Below are 22,781 nucleotides of genomic sequence, written 5' to 3'. Positions count from 1 at the left end.
CAGTCAAAAGCGCCATCTGTCCAAACCTGATTTCATCATTCCACTGAAATTTTTTCCGAGGTCCCATGATCCGCTTCCCTCCCTTCTCTTCATCATCTTCCTCATCTGAACACACCCGTTCTCTCTGCTCCTTGTCCTTTTCCTCTTCCAGCATCCTGGGAAGAGAACTGTATCAGTAAACTGTGGAACCCAGCGCATCAGATATCACCAAGTAAAAAACATAGCAAGATTTGGAAGAGGATTAGTCACGGACCACAAGAACATACCGAGTTAAACTACTTAGTACAAATATAAGCTATGGAAGAGTATTAATCCTCATGCGTCAGACCCGTAAGACAATTTCAAACAACTAGAAAGCAGGTGCTTTCTTGCACCTTCCTCTAAAGAACCTGGTACTGCTACATGCATGATCCCTAACCTTTGGTACTCTACAGTGGCGACACAGCAACACCACTGCACTTGTTCTTCAGCAATTCTCCATCTAAGCTTAAACATACAAACAGAAGACTGACCAGAATGGAAAGGCCATGAGAGCTACCTGCAGGTGGAGGGAACCTGCCAAGAAGGGCTACAGATGACGACGAGAAAAGGAAAAGCTTACTTAGCAAACTTGGCTTGTGTATGTGCTTGACACTCCTCCTGATATTTAATCATCTGGTTTGGCATCGCCCGGCAAATGGCTTCCTTTAGCTTCTGGAGTGGGTCCTTCAGACGGCCACCCTTCAGAGAGCACAATAGTGAGGTTTCACACACAATTTTTCATTCAAGCCATCCCATAGCCCAGCTACCATAGTAGTGTTGTAGCTGTACCACCAGACATGGCGACCACTACATGTTCAACAGACCACCAGACACGGTGGCCACCATATGTTCAAGGGGAGGAAGCAGTGCCTCATACAAAGAGGAATGGCCATGCTCTGGACAGTAAATTAAAAGGATATTGTGGAGCTTCTGAGCTCACCTACCTGTTCGTAGAGATAAAGCCTGCGGGCACGCTTGACCAGTGTATCTTTGCTGCAAGGAAGGAAGGAGGCCAGGTGAGCGTACACCCCGGATCGGATCTGGCTATTCAGTTCACGGGTCTGCAGCTCTATGCTGAAGAATAGGATAGACAGACCATTGACCGTGACTTCAACATGGCTTCTCAAAGCAACATAAATGCTTCAACGCGCAGGGAGAAAAAGCAGTATAACGTTTGGGATGTGGTGAGCTGAGTAATAATCAGTCTCGGCTTCTCCACCATAGTAACGAGCACGCAAAGAGCAAGTTACAGTTAGTCAATATTGGTTAAAGAGTAATGTCTTCCACAGATCTTTCAAGGCAGTCAGGACCATGATGGCCAATGAAGCTCTAGGCAATGAAACAAGAAAGGGCTGAATAGCCAAGAATATGACCACTAAGAGCCCTCGTGGTAAAAAGCTATTGTAATTAGAAGCAGCCATTTTATTTCCAGTTATAGAATCAGGATTTGATTTAAGTGACAAAGCACAGCACATCCAGCAGCGTATTTCAAACAGAAGCTGGAGATGGAAACAGGATGACCAGACGTACCTCTTAGTTCTCCTCCCCTTGCCGCCAAATACTTAAAACACTCCAGTTTAAGGCCAGCTACGAAGGACATCAGGTTAGTCCTGACTCATCTAGGAGAAACTTACATAGGGCAGCCTCCTGACCCACGCCCTCAGCCACAGAGCTAGGGGATCTCTTCCCCTCTTAATTTACCAATGGATATGTTCTATGCAACTTTTTCCCTTCCCCGTTGTTGTGGGTGTCCAACATATTAAGAGGAGATAAGAGAGGACGGGAGGCACTTACTCCAGTATGATGTTATTGATATCCTGCGTGAAGAACCTCTGTTTGCCTTCTCCTTCTGCAGCTCTGGCAGCCTGGTTCACAGTAGATAATATGAGCTGTTAGCTCACACACAGATACAAAGAGGCACAAGTAATCAAATGGTTTACAAAGCAATCTCAGGGATACTGTAATAAAACTGTACCAGCAACTTCACCCACCTCAGCTCCAACTGGAAGTAAACACCTACTTTGCACAGCATGAGCATTGGTTTCCACTTGCCTGGAACTGGACTGACAGCCCCACCTCCCCAGTCAGTCAATCAGCTAGCTAGGCTAGCGCCCCTCTAGCCATAGCTACACCATGACATTTGCAACCGGGAACCACGAGCTCCACAAGGAGCTGGAGTGCTGCTCTATTTCAATCTATTTCCAAGAATACCACAACAAGGTAAGATATGCTTTGCTTTCCCCACCAAGCTGCCTGGCGCACCTCTACTGTTGGAAGAGAATGTTTTTCTCCCCCTCACTCTGACTTGCAGATATAAAACTGCCTCGTCTCACCTCTGCAAATGAAAGCGTGTGGCTCTCCCGAAAGGTGCGTTAGTCTGTATGCTGGGCAGCATGCCAAGGAACAACTGAAAAACACAGCACTCCAGTGCAGCCCTGCATTTCTGGTCCACTCTGCCACTGCCCTCATTTGAATGGATGCAGTGGAAGAGGTCAGCCAATGCGCATAGGCCTGCCACCAGGGGCGAGTTGCAGAAACTGAAGGGAAATGGAACCAACACAGCTCATCGACAAACCCAGATGCTTCGAAGCATCATAGTACAACAGAGACATGCTGCGACTACGCCACGCCCACCAGCACTAAAAGCAATGCAAGCAGGTACAATGTGCCAGGAAAGACACCACTTCCTCTGCTTTCCCCAGATTTGCTGTGTTCTAGTCAGATGACTCCACACCCCCAACGCAGGCATCAAGTAAGCAGTCAGGAAAACTGGGAGCTCTCTAAAATTTCCTCTTTTAATGGCTTCATCCAGTCAGTCACCAAAAAGCAAAATGCTTCCAGAGAACGCAGAGATTCTGACAAAATTTCATTAAGAACAAAATTTGAGAGGAGAGGAGAGGGCTTTTGAGAAGGTTGAAATGTCCTATTTAACCTCTTTGGAACAGAACACTGATTTTCCGCTTCAAACTGACTTTTCATTTCAATAGTTTGGTTTTACCGTCCATTCAAATGAAAGCTTTCAACTGCAACCCAAACTGCAAGCCTGGGTCTGACTGCTCCCACAGGAAACGAAACCTTGTGCCCTGGAGCAGTCTTGTGTGGAGGAGCGAGGATCTGTGCCTTATTCCCAGGCGAAGGTTGTTGTTGAAACATACCAGGTGTGTGGGTTGCTAAGGAGTCACCTGCTTGGTCCCAAGGGACAGAAAAGGCTTCTCTCAATTTCACAGGTGCATTGAAGTGGGGACTACCATTCATGCATGAGAGAAGGGTTTTTTTGGGCAGGGTACAATCCTGCCAAACAAGGGTGGGGCTGGGGGAACAGTCTTGACAAATGAGGGTGTGGGATAGATGAACAGAAGGCAGGATTCCTTATACTGTCTGCTTCTGGCTTGATGGGATCATATTTATAGTCCACACACTTTGCCCTTCCTCCAGCCCCACATGTGTGCCTCACTGAGACTTGAAAGTGGGGAGAACTCCTCTGTGGCTAGGTGTTCGTTTCTGTATTCATCGGTAGGGTTACACGCAAAAGGAAGGTACTATGGATCCTGCTGAGAAGCTGCCAAGAAATGTGATGATAGGTACAGCTTGAGTCTCTTCTCTCTTTCCTCTTACCTCAGCTGAGAAATTATACAATTGCTGAGAGTAAAGTAAAGGAGCATTGTTAGAAGCACTGGACCACATCTGTGGGATGATAGTCCATCTCCTGGCTAATGCAATGGCCCTTGTCTCCAAAGGGGCAGGCCAGCAGTGGAATTCTGGAGACCTGCTTCTCGTCAGAAAGAAACCGGACCTGAGCAAGAATGAGATTGCTATTTTGCAGGACATTCTTTTGGTCCCGCCCCATGCAAAATGCTGTTCCATTGCACAACAGAACCAAAACAGAGCCTTTCAAAAATTTCCATGAAGCACAATGGGGCGGGGGGGGGGGGGGGTGGAAAAAAAAGCACAATTCTCCTTTATTTTACTCTAAACAATTTCTCAGATCCTTGCACCTCAGCACAAGACTCCTCCAAGGCACAAGGCCACATTTCATGCGGGAGCAGTCAGACTCAAGCTTGCAGTTTGGGTAGCACATCCAGCGTGAGACAAGGACTGCCCTACCAAGGAGATGGGCCTCTTACTGCTAATTTGGTTTCTTCTAGTCCTTACTAGGCCAGTCTCAACACTTGGCAAAAAAAGACTTCCTGACAGAGGACCAGCTAAATGCATTAGGTCAACACATATATAAAAGGGTCAGTTCCGGCTTGTGAATCCTATACAGAACTTGCCCCAAGTAAAAAGTACTGTGCACAAATCCCCAGTTAAAAATCGAGGCAATACAAATGTGGGACCCTGCACAGTGAATTGTTTCCCCCCAGAATCACCCAGCAACTGAGGAATAACTAGCTGCCACCCTACCTTTCAGCAGTGTAATAATTAACTGCAGCAAGGGAGAACTGTATTAACACTACCTAAGACACGCTCCAGGGACATCTGTTGCAACTGTTATCCATTAACAGCCAGAGCTACAAATGGCAACCTCCATTAAAAGTTCCATGTCATTTTATCAGGCATGCTTTGCTGCAGCAACGCCTGGCTGAACTTCCTGTCCTGTGATACCTCAGTGCCAACAGCTTACCACCACTGCACAGCGTAGCTGAAGTTCACCGACTGACTCTGATGTCTTCTGTGCAGTAAGGCATGCTCTCCCCTTTACTCTGGCTACCTCTTCTCATGCTGGTGGTGTGCCAGAGTCAACAGGAGAGTGTGCATAGATTGATTTACTGTGTCTAAACAGACACAATAAATTGACTGCCAGCGGACTGATCGCTGCAGCATCGAGCCACAGCGTTGTGGAGACAAGCCCTACCACACTGACTTCCCATTGCTCTATACGAGGTCAGAGCAATGGTTAGGACCTGAAATCAACATTTAAATGTTAGCAGCAGACCAGAAAGATCACTATGACTCTAAGTCTCAGCTCATAAGCAGAGAAAAAAAACGCAAGTGAATCTTAGAATGCAATTCCCTACAGTGTCCTCGAGAAGCACAGTGATTACTGCCTCTCAAAACCTTTGTATCACAGTCTTCTTCCAGAATTTGAAGTTCTCTCTCATCTCCCTCGGTGGTCAGTGCCATAACAGTGGCACCTGAAAGTCAAGCGGAGTTCTTTCTTTCCATCTCAGACTTCTCTGCCAGTAACAGAGACCCAGCAGAAGGATGTTAAGCTATAGTTCAACCAAGGCATCCACCTCTGTGCATCTTAAGGTGAAGTTCTGGAACTTTAACAATGCTGAGGGACAGCCCTGGACGTACAGTCACTGCCATGCTATAAGATGCTGAGTGTAGCTAAAACTTATTGCTGGCCTCTGCTTGCTTTAGCTTATGAAAGGCTGAATGAAGAGCCACTTCAGATTCTCTCTCCCTCACCATCACTGCACTTTGAACCTACTATCCCATACCTTGCTTTCAGCTAGTTACAAGTGCATGCATGTTAAGTCAGTCACAGAAATTAGCAGTAAAATGGACCTAAGTCTCTACCTCTCCAAGGCAAGGATAATGTAACACTTACCAGATACTGAACACAGTACACGAGCTACACTGCAAGGCCAACACAGCATTTTAATATCATCTCAAAGCACTGGCTGCATCATAAGTGCAGGAGAAACTGAGGTGACACCTACCTGGACCACCCTGGGCTCTACACACAGTTCCTCACTCTCATAAGGATGGGGAACAATGTGAAGTGAAGCCAATCCTCTATTTGACAGAAACCCACCAGCAAATGAAGCTGCAACCCACCTGTGTACCACAGAATCACAGAGCTGGAAGGGACCTCAGGAGGTCATCTAGTCCAGCCCCCTGCTTCAAGCAGGATCAACCCCCACTAAGTCATCCCAGCCAGGACCGTGTCCAGCCGAGACTTAAAAACCTCAGGGGATGTACCATACAGAAGAAGCTTGGCCTCTTCCCTCAGCTGCATAAAACCATCCACCACTTGCTGGACAGTACATCCCAAGCCTAATCTAGCTGCAATACCTGAGTCAGTTCCTTGATGCACTTCTCCAGTGTGGCAGGTACTCCTTCTGGGAGGGAGGGAGGTTGTTTGAACTCCTGCTCCAAGCCCGGCCCAGGAGGGTCACTCCCATCTTCCATGTCATGGAAAGGACTCCCTTCCGGAGATTCATTGAAGAGATGCTCCAGGTCTAGATCGGTTAGGGAGTCCATAGCTGTGGCAGCCTGAAGCAAGTCACTGTCACTGGCATGGCCAAAGAGAGATAGCAGAGGATCAGACATAGTCTCCACTTCCCGTGGGGCTGGAGCTTCTGCTGGGGAAGGTTTCACCATCCTCTGCTCCTCATCTCTCTTCTTCTGAGCTTCCTTCTCCTTCTGGAATTTCTTCAGCATCTCTTTGACACTCAGAGCACCAGAATATTTCTTCTTCTTCTTCTCCTTACTGGCATTCAATGCTGTGAAGCTGCAAGCAAGGGAAAAAACAAGAACATCCTTCTGGCAATAAGCCCCATAAAAGGAAGAGGACATTAAAAGGAGAGGAGAGAGGAAATACCTCTGTACCTGCTCAGAGTATCAACCATACATGCTGAGCCCCACGTGAAACTATGCTACGATCTGCTCTGCCCCACCACTAGACCCTCCCGCCCCCAGTAACATGGAGGTATAGCCTCTCAAGGTCTTTACTGGGAACTTACGGCTATCACAGAAAACATAACTTTGTACAGCGCCAGTAACTGCTGGTGACTGTGGGATATTCTTATTTATCCTATGTAAAAAAATAAATAAATAAATAAATAAAGATACCTATTACATCAAGTTCTATCATAACAAGGTTGCTATCCCCTCCATGCTCTATGAAAATTGGCTTATGAATTTGCATAACAGATGCTTTATGGAAAATGTGTTATATAACATACCAATTTTAACAGTATTATCTGCTGAATCTGTATATCCTATTTTTATCTTTCTTGTATGTGAAGTTAGAAATATGAAACGTGAGTCTGGTTTTAATGCTCAATGTGCTAACGAGGGCCATTAGGGATACTTCAGAAACAGCTGCTCATACTGAAACCAACCACCTGTGAATAATCCAGTCCTGTAAACCCCAACTGTGGCTGGTCCTAGAAAGACATGACCATGCCAGCGGGTACTGGAATCCATTCTGAACCTGGTATTTTTCCATGGGTGAGAAATGTTGGGGGGGTGGGAAGATGTTCTTGCACGGGGTGGGTGGGGGCGGGGGTACGGGGAAAGAGAACCGGGACTACCGCACCCACCCAAGAGGATAAAAAGTGATGAAACCTGGCAACAAAGAACGCTGGAAGAAAAAGCTGCATCCCCAGGCCACAGTAAAGATCAACTCTGATTTTTTACTTGAGACAAGAACAACTGTTTAGGGTAAGAAGTTGCACATAAAAGTGTCTTAGTGGATTAGAACTAGCTGGCATCTATCGCTTATTTTAACTTCGTAACTTACACCAAACTGTTTTTACGTGCAACCACTTAAATCTTACCCTTTATACTTACTAAACTTACTTTTGCTTATTATTAAGTCCGGTATAATTAATTGCTGCTGGGGGGAGGCAAGGGGAGAGAAGCAACCATTGTGCTGCTCTCTTTCATTGTTAAGGAAGATGAATACATTTATGCCCTTCCTCTGTGTAAAGCTTCTATACAGAGTAGGAGATTTAATTGGGGTTTTGATCCCCTTTGGGCGCTAGGTTCCTAGGTTCTGCCCTTATAGCTGAGCCAGTTCAGTGTGTGCTGCTCTGCAGAAGGGAAGGGTATAACCTCAACTCTGTGTCTTGGAGGGGAGAGATCAGAGCTTCTGGCCTAGCAGGGCAAAGGGGGTAGGGAGCCCCAGAAGGCAGGAAGGTGAGCATCACTGGCGAGGACCAACATGCCGGGTGACACCTCCAAAGGAATGTCTGATCTACCCCATCACAAAGGTCACCTCACATCCTACAAACCTTTATATTTCTTGTACCTATTTGTCCCCATCTTATCATCACTGTCACTGGCATGAATTCACTCATTCATTCACAGAACGCTCGTTAAGAGGAAGTGAAGACTTTTACATGACTATCCTCAAACACATCACCATCACACAGACAAAACAGCTGGCCTGTCATTGGAAGTGGTGGCTGGTCCAATGTGCACCAGCTATCGTCAGCAAAGAAGAACTGAGAATGCCCATCACAGCACTGTTCTAGGCCCTCAACTTTCTTCCTGTTTGAGTCCAGCACCACTCAGATCTTGGTCCCAATGGTAAGATTTGTTTCATGCCCTCAGAGGCCACCTTTCGATCTCTGTCCCATTCAACAAGAGCATCTCAAGTACCACTCTTGAGAGCTGTCTCTTAGAAGTGCAGGGAAGTTGCAGAATTCCATATAGCAATGATATGGACTAACATTAGCTTGTGCAGAAGTCTGCTCCTGCTAATGAGACCTGCTATGGTGGAGCTTAAATCTCTTGTTCCATCAAAGTTTGCTTTGCAGCCCAAATAGCACAGCCAGGGATGTGCTAGAAATGCAGGAACAGAACCTTAAGCCATGAGCACTTAGAACTGAAACAAGAGAAAGGGGATTTGGAGGAAGCCTGATTTATTTGAAACATTTCCCTGCTAGTGACAACCCCACATCATATTCCCTTTCTGGATGGATTTTCAAGGCTCCCAGCACTCAGCATGACAAGTCAGATGGCTTTTAGAGAGGCAGACGTAACTGGAATAATACTATTTTGCCAGAAATCAAACAGCAGCAAAAAGAAAGGAAATCCAGGAATATAATTAAATGAAGAGGGAAGGAGCCTAGGGGATAGGGCAATGAGCCAGCCACAGAGCACAGACTACAGAGGTCAGTGGGGGAGAGCCAGCCAGACCAAGAAGGCAGATGCAGAAATCAGAGCGAGTACAAACCACAGCTGTTAGGAAGCATTAGAACACCAACAGCCCTAAAAAGAACTGGCAACATTTGTAGCCCAGCAATGACAAGAAGGTTTCAAAGGAGAAAGCCCAAAGAGACAAGCATTCAAAGCCAGAAATGCCTCACACATGGGATCAAGTATTTTTTCCCCAGGGATGGCACCAGCTCACGGCTCTGTTTCAGCTCTGCTTGCCTGATTGCTCCAGCCTCCTTACATCTCTCTGTGCTAAGCCTCACACTCCACACTCCTTTCCAGCTTTCTCTCCTTGCTCTGCCCATCACAACAGCCAGTATTTTCTTCTCCTCCCTCCTCTATACTCATCCCCTCATGCCACTCCACATCATTCACCCCAGCACCATAATGACTAAGGTAACAGCTCACAAGCCAGGCGCCCCTCATTGCCCTAACCTCATTGTTTGGGTGCTGAGCCCTTTCCCCCTAAACTTGCACCTGGCTTTTTGCCCATCTAGACTGTAACAATTTGGGACATGGAAACATCTTCTGAGGAGCTCATCCAGTGCCCTGCCCTGCCGGGGCTTTGGGACATTACTGCAGCACAAATAAATGCAACCTGCCCTCAGAAAGGCAGGGGCAGACTGATCCCCAGCATTTCCAGTCCCCCCCTCCATGAACACAAAGGGCTTCTTCTTACCCAGCTTTGGGGAACTTTGATTTTTTTGACTTCTTTTCCTTCTCACAGGAGTCATCTTTCATCTTCTTCTTCTTCTTTTCACCTCCTTCTTTCAACTTCCGCTTCTAGGGATTGAACGCGAACCAGAGTCAGCGGGGTAGGCTATACAACGACTTCTCCTGCAGGGAGGCGCTCTTGAGCCCTTTGTCAAATCTGCTGCTGACAGCCTGGGAATATCACAAATCGACACCCCCACCCCCAAGATATTAACCCGTACAGCGGACACGGAGCACGATGGCTAACGTCTGCACTAGCAGACTTCTTCAGCTCTTCTGGGATCCCACTAGTAAGTCCAGGACTGCATGAATAAAACCAGCTCAATTTCTTGCCTCCCTATTCAGATCAGCTTAGTGCTGGGCGAAGAGCCTGTTTGACGGCCCTTGTTGAGGTTTAAACCCTTCAAGCAGCTGTTACCATAGGGCAGTAGCACAAGCTTCTCCGGCAGAGGCCTCCTTTCCCAAGACAGCTCAGCACCAATGTGAAGGGCTCACCCCCCCCGCACAAGAGAAGAGGATATTTCCATTCAGGCCTGCAGTTCCCCGCAAAGATTAACCAGCTCCTAATGGTGATGCCATTTCTCCTCTAGGAATCCATAGAGATCACCCACTTGTTCTACGTGGGAGTAGGCAGCTTTCCTGGTGTTATTACCCAACAGGATAGGTTCTGACCTACTGATCTGAGAATAAGTTCCTAATAGCTCCAACCCTCCCTAAAGCAGAAACCCAACCCAAAGTTTCCAAACACTATTTCCCTTGAAGCAAATCCAACCTGTGCACCAAAACTTAATGACAGAAAATCTCTCCAACAGCAGAATCCCTGACCTTGGGAGACTTCTTTTTCTTCTCTTTGATAACGTCATCCTCTGATTCAGATGCCTGCCGGAACTGCAGCGTTCCTGAGTTGATGTAAAACCCTCCATACTTCGTTGTAAGAGAAGCTGGAACGAGCTCGTCATACTGAAAAAGAAAGAGAGAGACTCATCAACAGGGTTAAGTTGTTCTCCTCCCATTTTGGGGAGTAGCTGGACTGCATGTTCCCCAGCTCCCCACTGACAAGTCTCCTTGTAACTGTGTCTAGGACCTAGATATTCTCCCACCCTGCAGATGCTGCTGGAGTTCTCTGCCATTGCTTTCCCCCAGCATGCTCTTCTGCACTGCACCAATGTTCTCCCGCACCACCAGCGGCTCTAGAAGCACGTGAATTTATGGCCCTTCATTCATGACTCACCGCTTCAGAATTATCAATGAAGGAATCAGATTCGTCGTATCCATACCCCATATCAATCAAGTCCTGCATACGGTCCTTCCTGCGCTTCTTCCCACCCTGAAATGAGAGATCAATGACATTCCCCTCCCGTCTCAGCCTATTGCAAGGACCAGTCCTGATGCAGGAGGCTGGCATTGCTTCCTTGTCTCTCTCTGTTCACTCTGTCATGAAGGGGCCTGGCTGGGCGAGTGCTGGGGCTGGATACCCAGCTTCTCACACGTGAGCACAGACCTCCTCCAGCAGGAAGAGGCATTCCTCTATGACCATGTAAACAGAGTAACACTGAGCTGAATGTATTTCTCCTCCATTGCTAGGAGCAAAACAAGAAAGGCAGAGAGAGAGAGTCCTTAGCACCAGGCCTTAAAAAGGCCCCCAGCACCTACGAATCCAACCCAAAGTGATAAGAAATGCTGCACTGTCAGGCCTTCCTGCCCCAGCACACACCCCTAAAGCCAAACACTTACAGTTCCTTGAGAGAACAGATGAACTCTCAGAACAAGTTACTAAAGGAAAGAGTGGGATTTCTCCACCCCATCATGTTTTCACATCCTGATTAGGTTTTTAAAATATATATTCCAGTTCAATCAAACATTCGAAGGCCTGTAACAGGAATTCTTGGGGGAAATGCTCTGGATTTCTTATGTGGGTCAGTCTGAACTTCTGGTTTTCAAACTGGGGCACACCTCAGGAAGTAAACAAGAGGCACAAGCACAAAACTTGTTTCTTCAAAATATTGAAGATAAAAGAATTCCTCTCGCAAGCAGAGTCTCCAGCTCCTGCTGCCATGCTGGAAAACTGAGGAGAAGGGCGGAAGGAGCAGGATGGGAGAATTACCTTTCCCTGTGGAGGAAGGCCCCCATTCCAGCTCACTGGTGTGTCTGGAACCATCTCCTCCCTGCCCCCACAGGCTCTTGTGCATGCATGCGTACTAGGGACTCAACCAGGACCAGAGAAGACTATATCCTGTGAATAGTTCTAGGGGGAGGGTGTCCCAGGGTAGGGGCACAGCCCAACTATGTCCTGCTGGGATGCCCATGAGCTGGGGCACTCCAGCCAGTATGGGTTCCCAGACATCTGCCATCCATAAAAACTATTTCTTCGAAAGAGGAAGGTACACATGGAACCCAAATCTGCTGCGGGTGAGGGGAGCACGCAGCAAAAGCTTGAGACCCTCCAACCCAGATGATCATTATGATCCATTCCGGCCTTAAGATCTAGTACGTGTGTAATGTTTATCATGCAGTGTATTTTATTTAATATACTGTCAATACAATTTCTACTTAAATACAATTTGATACTAAACCTGGTTGAACAGAAAGCGTATTATTTATTATTGGAGCAATTTTACCAGTATTCAGATACTGCAAAAAAAAGAATCCCGAATATTTGATAAGCTCTGTAGTTGATCAGATACCCTTAAGAGGATGTAAGTTATTCAATTTTATACTCAATGACATTTTGGAATGCTGTCTTCCAGGCACTGTGACAGACTACTAGTATCCCCAACAAACCTCCCTGAAGTCAACTTAATTCAGTAAAGTTTAACATCTTTGGAATTCATTGCATTAGAAATTAAAGTGTTTTATTTTACTCCTGTGAGACTGTACAGAACTGCTTTTGCAAAAAACCAGATGAACGCAATCTCAGGAAAGTACTAGGTCCTTCAAAGATGTTTTTGGGCGGTGGGAGGTGGATTCCCAAGGAAAACCACAGTCAACAGGAATGTAATTTCTCCCATCCAAGCCAAGATACCTATTGAGAGAGAGGCAGAACCGCTGAGTACCACTACCTGTTTCTGAAAACTACAGCTCAAAGACCCCTGAACTGTATAAAGGATTAACGCAATATACTATGAGTGTGTTTGTTCTGACAGGAAGCTGTGATGAACCGGTCACCACAAGGAACACACCTTGGACGGGAGTCTGAAGGACTGTTCCTGCCAGAAGCCACGTTAAAGTTATCAGCATGCAGATGGGTTCGTTTATTGCTTTAATATGTTTTCTCTGTAAAGCTTTTACTTTATGACCAAAGTAGGCTTGCATGGGAAGTGCTGTGCAATACCTTGCAACAACTGCAATTATACTTGTTAATGGTCGCTTAAAAGAAGCTAAACTGCTGTCCCTGGGCAGCCTGCTTGTATGGAGAAATATAATGGATGTAAGAAAATGTACAGCTTGGACATACCCCCATCAGAAAAGAAACATGGATCTCCTTCAAGAAATGACTGAGGAGATAAGAAACCAAAGTAGGTGCCCTGCTGGGCCATCAAGGCAGGAAAAAAAAAAAAAAAAATTAATTACCCTAAACTGGGAAAACACTATCTGACCAACTTACCAGTAGACAATGCTTGTGTTAAACCTTCTTAGGACAGACCATTTTGTATTTTCTCCTGTGTGGTGGCAGGGAGGGGGTATCCTTCAGTGTGTTTATCTTTTCCTGCACCTTTACGCTCATTTTAACCCTTCCCACGTTATTGTTGTGCCCACCTCCTCTCCCAAGGGCTGGCAATTTCCCAGGTACAACTACTTTAGGACAGGAAGCTAGTAAATACCAGGCTTAAACTCAGTTTAAATCAGAAAACGTGGGGTGGAGGGGAAACAACCGCATAAGGGTCCAGCAAACACAGAATGAATCTTTTCAAAACTGAAGAACAGGCTCGGTCCAGTCATTACATCAAAACTAGTCTCCTTCTACAGGGTCCTGTGTGTCCAGATGGACCTGGGTTGGCAGCCTGAAATTCTATGCATTTTTCTCTGCTTAAATGTTTCAAACCTACATATTTGCACTGTCATTTTCATATAAATAATGTTTTCAATTTTGTTAGCTAATATTGAAAACTCAAATGTCACATTTCATTTCCTTGAGAAAATACCACACCAAAACATGCACAGATGTGGCAACGTTCAGTATTATAACTACATATATTAAATTTATGCTGACTGCGATTTTATTTTTATGTATTTAATCTACTGTCCTACATAAACACAGCTGGTATATACAACTCAAACTAAGTGTAACAGAGTCAATAACAACACTTTTTTAAAATTGAAAAGGCCTTAAACTGGGACTACCTCATTTTCCCTAGGCCTCTAAATCATGTTTTCAGCTGTAACCAAGATTCTATCCTCAGCTTTGGCCTATTTCCTCCCACCTTTCTTTTCTTCTCTCTCCTCCCCAAATCTTTCTAATACCATATTTTCCCCTGAAACAGCTCACCCATCTCTTTCTTCATGCCTACCCATTCACACCTCAAAAGAAACCCACACCCAATATCCAGCGGACTCAAGTATCTGATGACAGGAGTGCACTACTATACAGTACAGAGGCAATTCCCATGTGAGTGTCCCAGCGACAGGAAAGCAGCTAGCACTGCCATTGCTACTAAGCTGATGTCCTTGGACTCTGTTTGGACCTTTGGTCTTTCGCAATTAATATGTGCCTGATAAATTTTATCTCCTCAAAAAATCGTCAAGAAAACAACCACTCATTTCCCCAAAAGCAACAATACCACATACTGAACCAATTTTTGTCAACTTCATTTTTGTCCCTTGGATTCAGTAGAATGGCAATGAAGACTGGCTCCAGTCAGGAGGCAGTTTGGCAAAGCTCTGAGCAGCAACAGAAGCTCTGTGGCTGTCTGCACACTTAAAATGACAGAGCAGCGTTATTTTACCCATGGTTTAACATTTACCACCATAAAGGCTACTTTTTTTCTTAAACGAAAGCTTAGTTGAATAGAAATTGATAGTGCTCCACACAGAGAATATACTTTTTGAGCCTTTGAGTGAGAGCTTTAGAATCTAATTCTAAAGCATATCCACCAACTGAAAAACAAGAGAGGTGTTCATGAGTTGCAGCAGCTATTTCTGAGGCCTCATCTGTGTGATGCAGCGAATAGCATGTTACAGAAATTCAGAGACATGTAAAGAATTTCTGAAGTTTCTTTAATTCTGAATAGCAGCCTTCTGGCTGGAGGAAAGCAGGGGATGCATGCTATAATACTGCTCCCCAGTCTCCTTTTTTAATACTCCTCTCCAGAAAATAGAAGTACTAACCCTCCACACAATTCCCAAAGGTTTCCTAAGCAGTAATACAATGAAATTGAAACCTAATTCTTAGTTTCATTACTGGGATCTGCTAGCCTTTTTTTTGGTTTGTTTTTAAATAAACAAAGTGAAACTGGCAAGACAGGTTATTTTTCCACCCTCTGGTGCAGTTGTTAAAGTCCTGTTAAGCAGCAGACACACCAAGCTTAAAGGTTAAACAAATGGTACTTTCTTTAAGAGTCATTTCAGATTAGGAAGGTTAGAGTTACGAAGGTTATGTGCTTATTTTCTTTTAAAAAAAGTTACTTTATACTCAGCATTAGTTGATGACACATCACTAACAAGTGAAAATTATAAACCTATACTTATTGGACTTAATTTATATTTAATTTAACTTAATTTATATTTACTAACAAGAAATGGGGTATAAGAACCAATAGTCTTTTTTTTCCTAATAAAATATGGATTAGTGGAGAAGCAAGAGGTTGCAGTGGAAACAATCTGGTAGCTAAGAGCACAAAAGAAGGATAAAACACATACGTATTTCTCTTCAAACTTCCTGGCAAGAGCTTCAACTTTGTGTCTCTCCTTTTCCTCATCATTGAAGGGATCACCAAGGTCTTTTCTCTGTGAAAATGAACAGAGGCAAACACATCAGAATTGACTTCATCACACTGTCTCACTCATTCAGGTTTCATGAGATACTCAAGTCTCCATGGACATCTAGGATCTGAAGAAGTTGGTCTGTCCCACAAAAGCTCATCAACTAATAAATTATTTTGTCAGTCTTCAAAGTGCTACATGTCTGCTGTTTTGTTTTCCCCATGGACACTCACAGAGAAAAAGGGAAGAGAGGGTGCTGGAATTCCGTTCAAGGTTCTCTCTCAGGACTTGGCTAATGGATTTAACTTTTATGTTACTGACTAACTGACTAATTAGGGTTAGCAACTGACTAATCTAAATGCTCATCCCTCTTATCTCCCTCCAGCAACTAGAAAGGAGTAGAAATTTGCCCTTCTCCTTTTCTCCAACTTTTTGCACCTCAGTGTGCTAGCTGCCACCCCTATAAAAGCCTATGTTCCCACCCCTCTGCCTCTTCATTGCATCTGTCTTTCAGGTTGTTCTGACATGTAAACACTTCCAGAACATGCCACTAGTGCTATTCAGAGGTTTCTCAAACAACTACATGCTATTACCAGTTGACTGCTCATACGGTTCTGGACAGCAGCCATGCAACTGACTAGAACTTGTTAGTTTTTCCAAGCAATACCAGATTATCAGCAGTGGCAATCAATACTTCTATAGGTTACATTGACAAGTCTTGCTCTTGCAAAGTACTTTTTTGTCTTTTAGCTCTGGAAGTGTTAAACAAATGAGGTTAATTTTAAGTTTGAAGCAGCTTTCATAGTCTTCTAAAAATAAAAGTTTAGTCTCTGCTGAAATTGACTAGTGAGCCTTCTTAAGTAAAAATTGCTACTCACTACTGCTTGTCAGTACAAGCAAATTTCCTGTTTTGTAGCTAGGTTGTTGTCAGCACCCGAGAATCAACAAGGAATGCCTAAATGGACATATCTGAGTACTCTACAAGTCTGCGGCTTTCAAGGCTTCTCCTGCACACACTGTACAGAGAAGATCTGCTTTCAGTGTTCTTTTATGAATATTCATGTTTCACACAATCCAGATACCAAAAAAGTACCATAGCTAGTTTGGATTGAAGCATACCATCATTATGGCTTTATCTGTTGTGCTTTCCAAAGGGATTTATCTATTTCAAGATCTCTAGTCCCAGTACTATCATTCACACATCATTTCAATGCTCTGTGCCTGTTTCCCCATCCTTAAAATAGGGATAACACGTGACACTTTTGGGCAGCAGGATAGAAATTAATATCGTGAAGCACTTTGAAATTTTAGTTGAAAGTAGCTGCTCACCTTGTCACCTGAGGAAACACCTTTCACTCTCCCTCGAGTACTCTTCAGAAGCTCTGGATAGAAGAACTCTGGACAACGTTTGTGATCAGGCTCAAAGAGGGTGAGTGTGATGCGAACGGCTGCTGCAGCCGAGTCCTGGGGCTGTTCTGCTCCTGCAGCATCCTCTTTACGAGGTTTCTTCAAGAAAGTGTTGCTTAGCGGACCTGGCAAAGAGGTGAACTGAACCCTATGGGGTTCCGTCATGGCTATTATCAAGTCCTTGCAGGTCTCATGGCATGGTTTCCATTAGTTCAGAGAAGTTCTGGTGAAACCTTGTGTATGTGCATACATGAGGGTTTCAACTGAAGGACTGAGATGCTTAAGGAGACAACAGCACACTAGAAGCAGAAAAGTTAACAGGAGTTGAATGTCTCCTTAAGAAATGACAAGAGATTGCTGCATTCGTCAGAGAAAGGCCAATTCTCAGAGCAAAAACACCTTTAAAATTTCTGGTCTCCTACACTGTAATGTCTTTCATCCTTAATGTTACCACCTCAGTGCTGAACAACTCCATTTCTACAGGCTAGAGAGAAAGAAAAACTATAATCTAGTGCACAGTGCAACCTCCAAGACAACAGTTTTAAGATGACTGAATGCTCCTTTGTCACAAACGTCAGTCCGGGCTGTGCCACGTCGCATCGCAGTTATCAAGACGCCAAGAGACCCAAATGCACCTGCCACTCCTCTGCACCGGGCACGGACACATGCTTGACACTGTCTGAGGCCTGGTCCATGCCCAAAGATCAGGGCTCATGAGACTGCCTCCCAAAGAAACTTCTTCACATTTCTGACTGGAAAGGAAAAACAAAGATCCAGGTTGAAGCCAAAAGGATTTGTTACAATGGGAACCAACCCTGCCCCCCTTCAAAAATCCAGCTCAGATAAGTACAATTTAAAACAATGCACTGGTTTTGGAACCCTCGGAAATCATCTCCGCGACAACAGATGCCTGGTAACGAAAGTGACTCTCCAGGGCATACTGGGGACCTCAAACCCAGCGACCCACCACCCAAGCGGGGAAGGTGCCAGCAGCTGCCTCACGCATGCCGAGGGAAGGGGCGGTATGTCCCAGCCATCCCATGAAGCCCCGGAGATGAAGGGCAGCCTGAGGGCGGGTATTTGACCCGAACAGAAGGGAAGGCGAACCCCGGACTGCCCCGGTGCGGGAGGAAGAGCCCAGCGGGCTAGACACTGCAACAGAGCCCACAGAAAGGCAGCGGGGCAGCGCAGGAGGAAGGTGCTCGAGATGAAGCACGGGGGTCTCCTGTAGGGGGTGAGCCTGACGGGCACGACACGGGAGCCGCGGGGGGCAGGGGCAGGGGCGCTCCCCGAGCCTGGCTGCCCCACACGGTACCCGGGAAGGAGGGGGTGGGAAAGCGGCCGACTGCCCCGCGCGGACCCTGGAGACGGGAGAGGGGCCGGGGCCGGCTGCCCTGCGCGGAGTCCAGGGGGTAGCGGACGAGGGGCAGACCAGCCACACCGCTGCCCGCGGCTCGCCGACAAGCGCGGTCGCGCGCGCGCGCGCGCGCACTCACCAACGCTCCAGGCTCAACCCCGCTCCGCTCAACCCCGGACCGGGTCCGTTCGCTGCTCTTGTATCACGTGCCACAGGCGCCGCCGCGCTACCAGGCGGCCGAGCGGGACCACGTGACACGCCGGGACCCAACGGGCGAGGAGAACGTGATCACGCGCGGGGGGAGCGGCGCGGTGACGGCGCGCCTGGATCACGTGCCACGGCCTGCCCTATCCCGGCGGCACCGCCCCCTCCGCTGAGGCTGGTCGCGGGGTGGGCGGTGCCCGTCCCGTCCCGTCCCGTCCCGGCAGCCCCTGCGCCGTGCTGCTGCTGGCCGAGTCGGTAAGATGGCGGCTGTGAGTCTGCGGCTGGGAGACCTGGTGTGGTGAGTGCGGGGCCCGGAGGCGGGACGGGGTCGCTGGGGGCGGGCGGCGGGCGCGCGCGCGCGCGCGCTTGCCCGGTAGGGCCGTGGTGGCCTGGGTGGCAGCCGGGGAGCGGCAGAGAGCGCGGCGGGCAGCGTTGGCAGGCGGGGGCGGGGGTCCCTGCAGGGCGGGTAGGCACGCGGCGGGGTGGGCCGGGCTCCTGCGCCCTGACGCGTTGAGTCGGGTGGGGAGCACGGCCCGGCCCGGCCTGGCCCGCCCCGGCCCGCCCCGCCCCGCCCGAAGGCTGTTCCGCACGGGGCCGAGTGGGGAGCTGGGGCGCGTGCATTGGGGGTGTCGGTGCACGGCCTTGGCGTGCTGCCTGCACGTCGCTTGCGGGCGGAGGGCTGACGGGGGGGTGAGGTGAGCAGGGGGCGTGGGGTGAGAATGGAGTTGGAGCTTTGACTGGCCAGAGGCACTGGGGAGAGGAGAGGTGGGGTACCGAGCAGTGGGGTTGGGTTTCAGAGTGAATGTGGGGAAGGGTTTGCCCACAAGGTGGGGGAGGTGCTGTTACCTAGGAGTCTGGGATAAAAAGGAGAAAGACTTGAGCATTTTTGGAGTTAGAAGACAAGTGAGGCAACCCTGTAGAGCAGAGTCTGCAGCTGAAATCCCCACAAGAGCCATTTTTTCAAATTCAGTTACAACATCAATCCTTCAAGAGCTGCAATGTATGTGGATACAAGACAGTCCTGAATAAATAATGTGAAACTGCTTTTTATCATCTCTATTTTTAAGAACAGCGTGCACACAATGATTTGTACCTGTTAGGAAGTTCAGTTACTCCCATCTCCAGGCTTTAACCACCTCAGCCACCAAATTTGCCTTCTATCACCAGACTTTAACCTCTCTGTGCTGCAAACCCATCCCCAGGATTAACCCCCCTGAATCCCAACCTTACCCCCCAACCCCAGGTTTAACTCCTCTGAGCCCCAGCCTCCCCTGCATCACCAGGCTTAGCTTTTCTGAGCCCCAGCTTCTCCTCCCCATACCCTGCTCGCAGGCTTAACTTGCCTCAGGGCATGCAGTGCTGCAGAGGCTGCAGCTGCCCCCTGACTGTCGTCTCCTCCTTCTCAGCATGGCTATGTGGCTTTGGCAGGGGCAGGCTCAGTCTCCCTCTCCCCAGCTTTCCTGTTGGCTTAGACTTTCCCCTTCCCCATGTGGGGTGGCTCCCTGCCCAGCTGACTTTTACTTCCAGGCTTCCTGCCACACCTGACTGCTGAGTGGCTCCAGCTGCTGCTGCTTAAACAAAAACCTAAATTCATTTGGCTTAACAGAAGGCAACTGAATTTAGATTTTTGGTTAGGATGTGGCAGCCTCTAGAGTCGCAAGTGGAGTCAGCAGCGTCAGCTCTTGGAGCCACAAGTGGCTCCTTAAAGAGCTGCATGCGGTTCCGGAGCCGCAGGTTGCCAATCCCTGCTCTAGAGCATGGGTGAGCAAACTGTTTACAGTGGGCCCCACTTTTCAGCCCTGCAATTATCTGGGGCCTCCCATCCTGTCTAATGTAACCCAAACCAATGGAAATGTTGGTTATGTTTATATGGGAGGGGGAAAATACTTTCGGCATGTGTAAGAAAATAAGTATGTTTAATGTAAAAACTGTATTAATCGGTATATACAAATACATAAAACCAGTAATGTATTTCAACATTTTTAAAGATGGACGAGCCTGAGACTCAGCAGCCAATCGTGCTGTGCCCCCTCCTCCTCCTCCAGGGGGGCCCAACCACCATTTTGCTTACCCCTTTGCTAGAGGACAACAATAGAGGAATGGGGCAATGTGGTGATTGCTTGGAGAATGGTGTTGGACATATGAGAATCACGTGAGGATTGAGCATGAAAGGAAAGGAAGGTGTTAGCTTTAAAGTCTGGGTTCTGTTTCTAGGGAGTGATTTATGTGATAAGCAACACAATACAGGAATGGGATTTTTTTTCCAGGTTGGGATATCCTTGTTGGAGCTCACAGGAGCAACTTTCTCCTGTCACCACTGCTTTATCCCCAAACCATTTGAGGAGTTGTGGCCTCCATATTTACAGCCCAGGCGGACTGGTGGGGCCTCCTTTGAAGCTTATTAATATTGCTCTGAAGTGTACAGGTTTCACTGTGCTCCTAGTTTGCATTTAGTGACGGGGTAGATCTCACACTAGGGCCTGCAACAAATAGCTAATCCCCAACACGCAAGTGTATGCATTTATATTTATATCCCAGATAAAAAGAAGTGCGTGGTCCAGGCTGACAACTGCAGTTTCTCATCCGAAACATTGACAGTGGTGTGAAGTTGTCTAATTTATATAGCAAAGTAAGTAAAGGTTGATTCCTCCAGCTGAACTTGTTGCAAATGAGTGTTTGGGGAGTGCACTGCTGTTAGTGATGTTTCTGAATGCAGATCATCCAGCTAGAGCTTTGTACATGATCGTGTAGTCAAGGCACAGCTGTAATAGCCCACTGAAAAAGAACTGTAACCATAAAACCTGGAGAGAGTTGGGAAACCAGAGAAACCTTGATAAAAGGAGACTTGGTCAATGCAACAGTAAAAGGAAGTCATGGTGACTGGTTAGTGTCCTTCTAAGCAGCGTTTCTGCCATTGCCAGCTTGCGCTCTCTGTAGAATCCTCATATCCTAGATGTTGACATGTTACTTGCTGCGAATTTTAGCTCAGGATCGGCAAGCGCTACTGGTTTTTTGCCAGTCTCATGCAAGACAGTGACTGAGGCCAGATGAGGTTTTGTGAACATATGTAGCCCATGTGAATGACAGGACAAGGATGAATAGTCTTTCGTGCTGACACCGACTTTTTTTTTTTTTTTGCCCCACTGTTCTGTGAGGAAATGGTTTGGCTTATATTTTGCGATGAAACTTGTGAAGGCAGGAAGTAAACTTTCCTGCGTTTCTAGTGGGCCTGCAGTATTTTTTACTAATCCTAGTACTGTGATGAGTGGTTGAAAAAAGTGATAATGGAACTAATTTTACAACCTTTGGTATAGGACTTACTGCCCTAAATTATAAAGTAGTAAATTTTGGGAATCACACCTATCTGATTTGGAAATTTATGGCTGTTGTACTCACCAGACTGTTCTGTCCCTTAGAGTCTTGTTACCCATCCAAATTCTGAATTTATATTGATGCAGGGAAAGTAAATTGCTTATCTGTAAGGGAGGAAAAATTGACATCCAGTATTGCTGAAGTAATAAGAACTAACTGGAATACAGATCTTCCAGGCGCTAGCTTTGCCCCCTCTATCTTTAATGATGTAGGCCTTGATCCTGTAGTGAGTGCCATGCGGCTGGTTCCCTGGACCCATGCTGACTTCATTGAGGATCAGCTTGGTACAGGAGTCTGTTCACATGGTGCTTGTTGAGGAATAGGAGCATTGGTGAGTGTTCTTCTGAGTTGAAGAGTTCTTTGTCCTGGAAGGCTTTGTGATTTTATTGTGTAAGCTCTGTCTATTGAAAATAAATTGCAGCGGAAGCAGGCAGAAGCAGAGCAACTCTCATTTCTGATGCTAGTGGCTGATCTTTTCGTTTTTCCTTAGGGGGAAGCTGGGCCGGTATCCTCCTTGGCCAGGAAAGGTGAGTCTGTTTCTATTGTGAAAGGAGCAGTTCATTAATTCTAGTGAAGATTTAAGATTGTTACAGCTTTCTTCTTCAATTTTATAGCTGAGAAGGTCTTTGGCCTCAGTTGTCAACCAGATTATGCATCAGGGATTTTATTTGACTCAGAAGTCTGTCAGTAGCAGCTGTTAGTTCAGATGGAATGGAAAGCAGGAGAATCCAGTTTGCCAGAATCTGGGAGTTGTAGCTGTGTAATTCCTATCAATTTCTGCAAGACAGGTTTCTCTTCTTCTACAATAAATTGCCTAAAATGGCTACATTCCGCATCCTAAGTAGTAAACGAGAGGAGAGATTCCCAAACTAATACTTAGTTGTGTTTCGGA

General features: G+C 46.8%; 2 protein-coding genes across 13 annotated transcripts in view; one reads left to right on the top strand and one right to left on the bottom strand.

Annotated features, from left to right (window-relative positions):
• UBN1 (ubinuclein 1) overlaps nt 1-18,519 on the bottom strand; it is a 35,854-nt gene extending 17,335 nt beyond the window's left edge. For 4 of the 7 annotated variants that reach the window (XM_075010854.1, XM_075010851.1, XM_075010857.1 and 1 more), the window contains exons 1-11: nt 18,453-18,519; nt 16,879-17,708; nt 15,487-15,573; nt 10,862-10,957; nt 10,456-10,590; nt 9,596-9,699; nt 6,043-6,481; nt 1,816-1,886; nt 966-1,095; nt 602-720; nt 27-155 (exon numbers count right to left, since the gene is read on the bottom strand). In XM_075010854.1, the coding sequence (XP_074866955.1) occupies nt 27-155; nt 602-720; nt 966-1,095; nt 1,816-1,886; nt 6,043-6,481; nt 9,596-9,699; nt 10,456-10,590; nt 10,862-10,957; nt 15,487-15,573; nt 16,879-17,121 (1,553 nt within the window). In that variant the 5' untranslated portion in view covers nt 17,122-17,708; nt 18,453-18,519. The remainder of the gene's footprint in view (nt 1-26; nt 156-601; nt 721-965; nt 1,096-1,815; nt 1,887-6,042; nt 6,482-9,595; nt 9,700-10,455; nt 10,591-10,861; nt 10,958-15,486; nt 15,574-16,878; nt 17,709-18,452) is intronic. The other 3 variants (XM_075010855.1, XM_075010852.1, XM_075010858.1) reach the window with 3 other exon arrangements.
• A 202-nt stretch (nt 18,520-18,721) lies between these two features.
• GLYR1 (glyoxylate reductase 1 homolog) overlaps nt 18,722-22,781 on the top strand; it is a 33,990-nt gene continuing 29,930 nt past the window's right edge. For 3 of the 6 annotated variants that reach the window (XM_075010576.1, XM_075010574.1, XM_075010575.1), the window contains exons 1-2: nt 18,723-18,815; nt 22,380-22,416. In XM_075010576.1, the coding sequence (XP_074866677.1) occupies nt 18,778-18,815; nt 22,380-22,416 (75 nt within the window). In that variant the 5' untranslated portion in view covers nt 18,723-18,777. Of the gene's footprint in view, nt 18,816-21,055; nt 21,147-22,379; nt 22,417-22,781 lie in introns of all 6 variants that reach the window. The other 3 variants (XM_075010579.1, XM_075010577.1, XM_075010578.1) reach the window with 3 other exon arrangements.

The sequence above is a fragment of the Carettochelys insculpta genome, chromosome 16, assembly GCF_033958435.1.
Source record: "Carettochelys insculpta isolate YL-2023 chromosome 16, ASM3395843v1, whole genome shotgun sequence".
NCBI classification, from domain to species: domain Eukaryota; kingdom Metazoa; phylum Chordata; order Testudines; family Carettochelyidae; genus Carettochelys; species Carettochelys insculpta.
The sequence above is the reverse complement of the archived record's forward strand: the minus strand, read 5'-3'. Positions and strand labels throughout refer to the sequence as shown.